Raw genomic sequence first — 11077 nt, forward strand, 5'->3', positions numbered from 1 at the left:
TAATGAACGCAGTATGAAGAAGCAGATACACAGGAAGCTCCGTCATATCGTGGAAATGGGATTGTAGGATTGGTAATCACGACATCGTGAGGCCTGGCAGAGAGGCGAAGAGACATAAACCTGTCAGACCTGGGTGTGCAGCTGATGACTGCTCCACACTGCGGTGTGCGCCTTGTGCGTTCGGACACCATTGCCCCAAGCATTCGATTATCCGCTTCCCATAGTTTCACCATAGAGAGGTAGAACGATTAAACACTTCAGCCATTTACAGAAACAGGAAACATTCAAACACTCCACATAATGTTACTTGGCTCTCTCTCTCTCTCTTAACGCACGCGCTCGCGTACAGATACACAAAATTTGAGAACATACGGATAGATAGAGAGGACAAGGGTGATTTACAACAAGGGATAGCGCCATCATTAACATCAGGTCCCTGAATAATATAATCTTATTCTTGTGTTTGCCTACATAGACTCATAAACAGTGATATTCTTTGCCTGTCTTTAAATCGTTGCTAAAGGTAAACTAGAAGTTTACTTGGTTATGCGACAACCCTTTTGATGAACTCAAGTCAGAGAGAGAAAAAGAGAGGTATGTGCGTGCTTGTGTACTTGAGAGACAGAAAGTATGAACAATGGGTCATGTTACGCTGTGAACACTTCTTCTAAGATGACAGGGGGACTAAATGGATCTACAGGTAAATCAAGTTACCACAGGTATATGTGACCGCAATCACCTGCCTCTTCGGATCGTTGATTACCTGCGCCTACGTGCAGAACTTGTGTTCGTCAGTCGTGCATGTCTAGTGTACAACAGGCATACACAGATCACATAGCCAGGCGTCAGCTATTCGCTGGGTTAATACAAGCAAAGCCAGCCCCAGTCCGTATACAATACATTATTTCCGTGAATGACAATGAAACAGGACTAGTAGAAGGGGGATGTCCTTTGTTTTTCCACCTATTAGGTTTGTGATTGCGTGTGATGGATTGTAATTGTACACGTGTTTGTTTGGTGTTCATCCGTGTTATGAGTATGAGTCTGAAGTGGTGTTGTAGCTGACGGTCTGTGTTGGTGTCATGGATTAGTTAAAACTGTTCCAGCTGCATAATTATACTCTGAGAAAATTTTTTATTTGTACAAGGTATCTACAAATAAATACTTACGGGGAATCTATTTTTATACAAACAAAAAACAAAAAAACCGGTGTGTGTGTATAAATGGTAAATGTGCACGCGTTTGAGGTACGGTGTAAGTCCATGCACATGTCACAGATGGTTAAACGGGTGTGCCTGAAACACCGACCATTCGAACCGTTTAATTGTATTTCATTGCTTTTAAAAGCGAGCTTTTCTAGAAAATTGAGGTTTAATATTCCACTCGAATTTCTTCAGAGATATTTTGTGTGAAATTGAAAAATAGAAGAAAGAAAAGGATAAGAGTAAAGGATGACGATCAAAAGAAAGAAAATGATTGAAAGTGGGTCTCATCACATTGCCCATATCATACCAGATCATTCAACGAAAAAGTAAAAATGACTTGCCAAAAATCCAAATAGTGGTCACCTATGACAAAAGAAACAAGTAGAATGTCTCCTCTAGCATCTTGATCACAACAGCAACTACACCACTCATTCACACATTTTCACACTTGCGACATCTGAGCATCTCCCTGTTGTGTCCTTCAAATTACAGTAATCCTACAACATTTTCTACAAAATGTCAGACATCGTCGTCATATACAGCGATGTACGCCTTCTCTAATGACCATCCCTTCCTTCTATTCATCATACATCAGTGCCTATGATCAACATCGACAAAAGGACAAACCTAGCTTTCTCATCGCTTACATCCACATTTCGATGTGTGAGCTTTTTGAAAGAGGATTAGCACTGACTGGAACATATCAGGTCGTGTGCATTATTTCCACCTGTTGATAAAAAGGTCATAGACCTTTCTTTGAATTTTAAAGAATTGTCGCCTTGGCTTCGTGACAACGAAGAATGATAAAATGTTTTTTTCAGAATCGTCTGCTTCACACAAACGTGTACGGTGGAACATGCCTGCAAAACAAAGCTTGCTAAATAATTCATAAACAAACACTTCGTTAAAAATCTTTAAAAAACTAGAAATAAATGAAGAGGTCGAGGAAAAAAAAATCCACTAAAGCATATGTACAATAATACTTTGCGTAAAAATCGAGCAAGCTCTCCTGCTTGACTCAATGGCATATGTCTGTCGAAGTAAGAATGATGTTCCTCCTCGTTTCGATTTCCAGCACCCCGTTACCCTCCAAATCTGTCGACATTTTCATCGTGCTGAGTGCTCCAAAGAAAAAGATGCTTCGAAAGAACTGAGAACGAAGGACCGGGAGATGTTCGTTCTCTTGGGGAATCGTGAAGAAAGTAAACTTTACTACCGGTTTTACATAATTCATTTGACTTTGAGAAAAGGAAGAGAGAAAGAAATGAATATGTTAACATGGAGAAAATGACTAATATTTGAACATAAAAAATGTTGATTACCATGTCAACCGAACGGAAGTAAAAGTAGGTTTTTGTAAATTAAAATGAAAGCGATAACATTGATATTTGTCGCCTTCCCTGATGAATCATGTACCCTCAATAGCAGCTGCTGGGTGAACAGCATGGCAGGAAGGGGGAGGTTTTACCTATTGTGCTGAAAACCTTCTGCTCTACACTGAACCCCTGAAGCACCGAACCACCCACCTTCTGCGCCTTAGATTAATTCGGTCATTAGCTTGTAGAAATAAAACTTGGACAATGGGTCCCCACAACCTACATTCTCAACGCTTGCCATTGCAACCCACATCCTAAATATTATCACTATATGCTGATCAGCTACTTACCATAAAGACACCGCCAACGATGATGGCAATGACAGCAATAACATATTTCCACGTCGTCAGAATCGATGAGGACGTGACAATTTTACGCATACCGCACTTGACTAATGGCGACTGGTGGCAAGAGAACTTTCTTGTTTACACGATCAAAGCCCAGATGTCGTCCAGGTTTAACTCTATGCTTGAATTGCTAATGAAGAGAATGTGCGGCTACCCGAGCAAAAGTTGTCGATACGGCTGACATACGAAATGCGGTGGAACATATCTGATTGATGACGAAGTCCTACCTTCTCGCCATCTGAACTTGAGAAAAACTGACGCACAGATGTCTACATACATATACAGTTAGATTCCTTTATACATACGTACATATATATCCATAATATGACAATGAAGAATTTACAGAGCGCATCCACCTCCTTTTAAGTAAAGTTTTTTGCTCGTACAAAACAGGACAAAAAAAAAAACAAAAAAAAAAACAAAACAAAAAAAAACAAAACAAACAAAAACAAAAACAAGCAAAAACAAACAAAACCAACACACACACACACTTTCTTCATGTCTAAACCACATGCACACAGAAACAGAGTCCAGTAAAATTAACACAGCTAATTACAATATAATGAGGAAAACAAGACAAATGCATGAAAAAGTAGAATATTAACATTATGTGAAGGGAAAATTAAATGAAGAATCAGAATTGTCCAATCGGCATGGTATCGCATGTTGACTGTCCAAAGGTCAATAAGTACATACATCCTAACACATTCATAGATGCACATAAGCATACACCTCAGTCTACAACAATATCTATATACATAAAATATTCCTCAGCATGATTTGATTATAGCACGAATAAATAAAAATAAAAAGTAATATTAAATACAAGGTGGGAAAAAAAATGAAATTTCATCGACGAAATTTTGCTGCATGCCTGGAATGACAAAGTGAAGGGGTAGAGTGTCAGAAGTTTCTTTACAAATTCTCTACAATTGATTTCTTGTTTTGAACACTATTTCGGGTCAAACAAACACGACTAGAAGTAATTTGAAGAGCTGTGCCAACTTCCAATCCTTTCTCTCCCTCCCACTCTCCCCACAATTCTATTCACTTCATCAACAAATAAAAGTTACGCAGTCCACGTTCTAATACCTCTCTCCTTGGCACACCTTGCCATTTCCATTGTTAGTTAATTCAAATTGTAAATCACAGACCCAATAGCGACGCATACGTTTCAATTGCTTGCGGTGTTCGTCATCGACCGATGCATTGTTAACGAACGCCTAATTCTGTGTGACGCCAGCTGTGGATCACGGGAACGGGACAAGAGGCAGCCAATGGCAGATGAGGAGAGCAGAGTATAAAAGATCTCGTCAAAGTCACGTTTGTCCGAGATTCTCCTTAGGCCTGCAACCTTTCCTAAAGGAATCCGCCTCTGGGGGTGTCTCACTTCAGTCTCCTTTCATTCACTTCCAGCGACCAACAGGACAGCATCAAGTCCAGGTAACATCAGTGACACGGTAGCATACATTTGATTTTTTTCCCCGCTTGCTGATTGAAATTAAAATATGGAAGTTAGGCAAGTTAAAGAAGAAAATTTGGTAGGATTTAAAATGCGATAAGAAAAGTTTTTGACAATCAGGATCATTGTAAATAAAAGAGAAAAATCAGTGCCGCTAAGGAATCCCAGCACAGTGCGGTGCGGGAGACGTATAAATATACCCCGGCACAGAGAAAACAAGAAATAACAAGTTTATACTTTAGTTTCAGCAAAACAAAAAACTGAAAAAGTTCCTAAAAATTAAAATGTCATTGCATGACCTGACTAGTTAACTCCCACAGTCACACACAACTGAACATTTTGTCCTTAACGAAAATTTTGTTTTCAAGCTTTTTATTGTTTTTAAAAAATGTGACAAACTGTATACGGACTTTTGTGTTATCCTTTAAACCTTTTTATTCCTAGTTATTAACAACATTTTTTTTCGAAACACTTGTCGTGCCTATTTTCCTTATCTTCTCACTCTTACTAGTTCAGATGCAAATAATCATTTTTTTACGCGGCGCACTTTGTTGCTGCCTGTCAGGAAACAAAACCGATACGGTCATTGCCCTGTAAATGTTTTGTGTCCAAAATTTCCTATCACAGTTTTTACTTAGTCTTTATCAGCCAGGCCAGCCGAGAGTGAGCATGGGTCCCAAGGCAGAAATCTCTCCGGTCCCCATGTAATTGTTATAGTAAATTATTTTTCAAGTTATATAATTATATGCTTATCTAGATAATATCTACATTTCATTCAGTAACGTAATGTAGACTGCAAACATTAGGACATGTGCACTAGGATCTACATCACTACTTGAACATAGAGTTTTTTACACCTGAGTGGTTAGGAAATGAAGAAAAATGATATTAAGGAATCAAATGTAGTATCCCGCCCCACAGGACAAAATCGGCAGATTGAAGAATGTTATGTCAATCTTTCTTTAAAAGAAAAAGGAAACGGAAAAGAAGAAATAAAAAAATCCACTGAACAAAGCCGGGCCCCTTCACAGCCGCGGGCCTGGGTACACCCAATCCCCCTGTCCCCGCCCCCTCGTCAGGCCTGTCCGCAGCTGACAAATTCAAACACCTTATTCCACCACTCTTTAAACAACATGACGGATGGAAATAGAAAATCTTTCCTTTTCTGACGTGTTGGGTGATAATGTAACAACGCATTTCATTTTATTTTAAAACTCCTTTCTTTCTCGAATAATCGCTGCCAACACTACATAAGTATTTTTTCTTTGATGCCTATGTATGTGTTACCTCAGCTGTCAACTGTCCTGCACCATCCCCCGCCCAGGTAACAGGAGAAATATCGTCAAACGTTTACAGAAGTTTGGCTAAGTTGTGTGGAAAGTCACAAGAAACCAAGTCCTTTTTTTCTGTGGACGAATATTCGGCACATTTGGACTTTGACCAACATGCTGACCTAACTTCAAACTTTCTTGCTAATAAAACTGATTTTCAGAAAAAAAAACCTTTGGGGTTTCACGCTTCGTAACTTTGCCAAGCTAAGAAAGTTTGTGTTTTATAGAAGAGTAGTGATATCTGTTTTAAAATATCGACTGCAGATGGAGAAGTCTATAGTGCCCGGCTGTTGACAGCAACATTGATTTTGTATTTTCATGTTCACTGTCATCGATTCACTTGGTCAAAAGTCGTAGGAACAGCTGGCAGTCCAGATGCCAGAACATCCACCAGAGAGAGGTTTTATAAACAAGTTTTTGAAAACTTTTGACATGGGGAAATATAGATCAGCAGGTTAAAGAAATTCTACTCCTTTCTTCTATACTGACTGGTAATAAATCACAACAAAACTTTGCAGCAGCCATCAGCTAGTCCACCCAACTAGGCCATAAGGACGTGACATGCTTTCCTTGTGTAGGATGGAGAGTCCCCTTGCTCAAAATTAATCATTTGATCAAAAATTTTCGAACGAGTGCTTGGGGAGGGCTTTTTACTCACATGTCCATGTACATTACCGATGAAGAGTCGAGAGCAGTCCAAAAACGAAAGAGCAACAACTTGCGATGAAACCTTTTGAGTTTTTACTTGTTTGTTTTCTTGTTTTGGTTGTTTGTAGTAGAATGTTCGGATATGGAATTTTGTCACATTGATTGTATATTTGCGTTGTCTTCACGTACAATTGTTGAAAATAGTATTTTATTTAGATAGATTCATTAAAATATTTTCCATGTAGATTTCAAAAATTTTGTTTATCACACTGAGCACGACACTTTTAACAACAGCAATTTACGACTACAGCTATAACATTTTTTAATTTCATGCCTCTCCAAAATATTACAGACTGACGAATGGCTTACATACTAGGTAACTGATTTATTCATGCTTCCTTTCAACATTACATCGAATATGGGTTCATTCCAGTCAGGTCACTTGGTACCACAAAGATGGGGAGGATGCTGGGCAGTCCTCTGGGCAACAGCCTTTTGCTTCTGGGCAAGATCATATCCCCGACCGCTGCCAGTAAGAATCAACAAAATAAACCTTTGTTTCTTTAGTAGGATTTCAAAACCCATCTGCATTGCTCGAAGATGTGTTGCATACATACTTGGTTTAATAAGGTAAGAAGAAATTTTAACATCAGGAGAAGAGGACTTTCTAAAAATAAAGGTGTGCTCGTTGCCTCTTTTGCGAGGGAAGAGAAGTAGAGTGCTTTAAATATTTAACGTTAACCCATCACACTGTCTCTGTGTTGGATGGATGTTGCTGACATCATGAACACATAGTTCAACAATGAATACCTCATTCAAAATATACCTATGTACTGAAAATCTCTTCCTTCAAGAAAAGTACTTTGGCGTTTACAGAGGCACTTGGAGATGGTTTCTGCGCATCGTACAGCTACGAATGTCTAGTCGAGAGCAGCTGTGTGGACAATGGCAACGGCACGTTCCGATGTAGCTGTCCCGTTGGCACTTCTGGCACTGGCTTCAAGAAGGAGCTTGGGGGTGGAGGATGCACAGGTGAGCTTCAGCAGACCGCCGCCATTTATTTAAGAATTCTTATAATTTCCCATGACAGTCTCTGGCCATACTTTTTACTTTTTCTTATACCAGTAGCTAGGTATCCTTGAATTCAAGCAGCAAGGTATCTTCGTGCAGCAGTCGATCTTTGTATGTACATCTTTGCACGGAGGGATGAGACTTATTGGTAGGCTGTTAGAGGACAGGTGATGGATGGCTGTATGCCTTGATATATCGTTTAATTGTTGTCAAAAGGGTTGTCTTTATTCTCATAATTGTCAGGAACCTGCAAAAGCACCAGCGAGTGTCCGAGTTATTCCATCTGTGACTTGTCCACCACGCCCGGAGTGTGCAGGTGCAATAATCCTGGGTTCTCGGGAGATGCTGTCCAAGGCTGCACAGGTAAGATGCTTTCTTGCTTACCTTCCCATCTGTACTGTGTCGTAAATGGACAAAGCGGACACTCTTCCTCATTAAGACCTTCCATAGTGCAACCCCTTCATTCATACGACTCAAAATATTTTCACGGACGATGATTAGTTAAAAGGAAAATCAGATTGTCTAATTTCTCTACTGAGACGATTAATTCTCAGTTAAGGTATGAAATTGGTGGATTTTACGGAGGGAGGTTTTATTGCATGGCTTACACGGTCAGGGAGTGCCATTCGCGTGCCTAATCAAGAGAACTTAATTAACAGAGCTCTATATCATGATCAATGTGGCGAAACCAATTAGACTTCCACAATACAATATCCGTTATGTATACGCCAAAATGACCTGTGTCCCAGCTTTTCTATTGTTTGTAGCTTCGACAGCGTAGGAGTATCAATGAATATTCGTGATATGTTTTTACACCTCATCTCTTTGGCTTTTATTTAACTCATGTATATATGAAGTCTTTTTTTTAGGTTAGTATCTCAGAATTAGGGAACAGTATATTATAATGAGGTCATATCGTTGTTTCAAAACACAGCTGCAGTCTATAAATAAATAAATTCATTCATTCATTCCTCTCGTTGTTTGTTTAATAATTTACTTGCTTTCATGGTCGTGTGTCGTTCTCAAACGTGTGCGCGTCCACAGGATGATGGAGTTGTTGAGTGACATAGCAAAAAAAAAAAAATGAGAGTCGATGCATATATTCATTCGCTGTTGTCTTTTATTATAACTGAATTTCTGAAATAATTATTAATATTTCAGTAGTTTTCACACTTGTAACAAGCACTTTTCTTGATAAGAGTTTCAGCAAACACTGGCTTTAACAAACACGCGCTTTGATGAGAGTTTTAGCAATCACGAATCTCGTTACAAACGACATGATCATCGTCAAAGAAATCTTTCGCTCTTCATCAAATGACGACTTACTCGTCTGCATGACAGATATCAACGAGTGCAACTTGCAAGGCACCACCTACAAGGCCTGCAGTGTGAATGCCATGTGCATGAACAGCCCAGGGTCCTACAGCTGCGTGTGTCAGTCCCACTACAGAGGCGACGGCTACTCTTGCCAGTGTAAGTTGTCGGCTTCTAACCATTCATCTGTCACCATTTCTTCTCTTCTGTTCTTTTCTCTTTATTTAGCATTTATATTTCTTCTTCCGGTCTGAAATAACAGAGACTCTCTTTAAATTTTTTTGTACTTCATCCAGGACGTAGATAAAAGCGCGACGATGATTTTTACTCCTACCGGTAGATGCTCATTTGGCATTAAAAACCCCCCTAGAATATAGTGCTTGTTGTTGAAAATAGTATTACATGTACATGTTTGCTTACTGCAGGGATATGTAGCAGTGCCGCAGATTGTGCCCTGGGAAAGGCCACGTGTGTCAGACCTGGCGACTACTGTAAATGTTTGAGCGGTTTCAGTGGTGACGGAATCACATGCGACGGTACGTAAGTGGCTTGAACAGGCCAACGAAGGTATTATATAATATGGTTTTAACCAAGTTTGCAGGTTACGGTTCTAATGCTTATATTCTTGATAATTTTTTCTTGCCACTTCTTGGTTCTTACTTATCTCCATGTTCGCCTATCTATCCGCACAACAAATTTCAGGAATATGTGAAAGATGCCGTGTGGTGTTTGCGCTGGTTCCTACAACTTATGGAACCCTCGGAACAAAGGCTTTTGTACGAACACACATATTGTTCTGGTAACAAAAGAAATCAGACAAAAGAAAAGTCGAAATGATTGATGGCTTCACCATATGGATGATGTTTATGTAAGGATTTGCGTGGTGTGTGTGTGTGTGAAGTAGTGTAAGGAATAAAAATAAACCCTTGCTTATAATTTTTATTCTCTGGCAGCCACGTATGACAGAAATTCATCCACGACCTGCTTTACAAAGCCCATTTGCAACAGTTGATATACATTGCCTAGCAAAATATTTATTTAATGGGCTTTGAAAGAGTAAAACCAGTTTAAACTCAAGGAAATCATAATTTAATGATGATGATGATGACGACGATGAGCAGGACAAAGATGATGGATAGGAGGAGTTTGTAAAATAGTAGTACTTTCTCTCTCCCCCCCTCTCTCTCTCTCACACACACACAGAGGTGGAGTGAACCAATAACAATCTTTCTACCTTTCTACCTGATTTCGCAGATATCGACGAGTGTGCTACAGGTACGAGCCGGTGCCCTGCAAACACTGTTTGTGTTAACACAATCGGCAACTACACGTGCAAGTGTAGGCCAGGATACGCACTCAATCCGGACACAAATACCTGCGTCGGTACGGTATACCTTTTCTTTTGATCCCCTAGAGAGATATATTGTGTGTGTTTTTGTTTGTGTGTGTGCGTGAGAGAGAGAGAGAGAGAGAGAGAACTTTACAAAGAAGCTTCAAAGTTAAGAACAAAATCAGAAAGCGATTCTGTCCTACCGTTCGCATGTCCTTCTGTCCTTCTATACACGTTTAACAAGACAGTTCACAATGTTTAGCTCTGGCGAGACACTGCGACGAACGCTACACATGGGACAACAAAATGAAGAGTGGCTACTTCACTGTCGACTTTGATTTTGACGGGCCTATGGAGCCGAAACAAGTAAGCAGATTTTTCTTTTTTGTCCACCCTCATTCCTTCCCCAGAACACTTCCACCTGAGTTTATTTTGACGCCTGGGGGCCGGGATGGGGATTCACAGATTAAACTGTAAAATACCAGTTTGTAGATACATAAAATATTAATCTATAGCTATTGAATACATAAGATATTGGTCTATGGCTACAAATAACAATGGTCTATAGCTACGTAAATTCTAGTCAATTCTACATACAACTCTAGTCTATAGCTACATGAAATCGTTCCTCTACGAGTGGTGGTTATGTCTCCCCTGTAAGTCCTCTAGCAGTTGTGATGGAGATACAGAGGCTGAATCGATCAGAAAAGAAAGCTATAGGTTTCTAAACTCACTAGGGCCAGCGACACAAAGCTTCCCTCTGTCTATCCAATAGTGACATGGAAAGTGATTGACCAGGGGAGGTAAAAGGAGGATACCGTAGAAAGAGCTGGATTCTGCCGTCTGTAAGACATGATGAGCCACTCATAGTTAGCAGCCTCACTCCACCCCCTTTATTTTGATGTACTGAGAGTCGAATGGCATTAAACAAGTCACGTGACTTGACATAAAATAAGCGGAAAGCTTAAGTGGTGTGTGTTTTTTCTTTCACTC

At 39.8% G+C, this 11077-nt stretch overlaps 1 protein-coding gene across 1 annotated transcript in view; it reads left to right on the forward strand.

The window, feature by feature from the left end:
• The first annotated feature begins 6803 nt into the window (after window positions 1-6803).
• The window catches only part of LOC112557062, a 14634-nt gene continuing 10360 nt past the window's right edge, over window positions 6804-11077 (forward strand). Inside the window, exons 1-7 of the mRNA XM_025226687.1 lie at window positions 6804-6901; window positions 7246-7401; window positions 7684-7803; window positions 8782-8913; window positions 9180-9290; window positions 10009-10137; window positions 10347-10450. Coding sequence (XP_025082472.1) covers window positions 6826-6901; window positions 7246-7401; window positions 7684-7803; window positions 8782-8913; window positions 9180-9290; window positions 10009-10137; window positions 10347-10450 — 828 coding nt within the window. The 5' untranslated portion in view covers window positions 6804-6825. The remainder of the gene's footprint in view (window positions 6902-7245; window positions 7402-7683; window positions 7804-8781; window positions 8914-9179; window positions 9291-10008; window positions 10138-10346; window positions 10451-11077) is intronic.

The sequence above is a fragment of the Pomacea canaliculata genome, linkage group LG2, assembly GCF_003073045.1.
Source record: "Pomacea canaliculata isolate SZHN2017 linkage group LG2, ASM307304v1, whole genome shotgun sequence".
Lineage (NCBI taxonomy): Eukaryota > Metazoa > Mollusca > Gastropoda > Architaenioglossa > Ampullariidae > Pomacea > Pomacea canaliculata.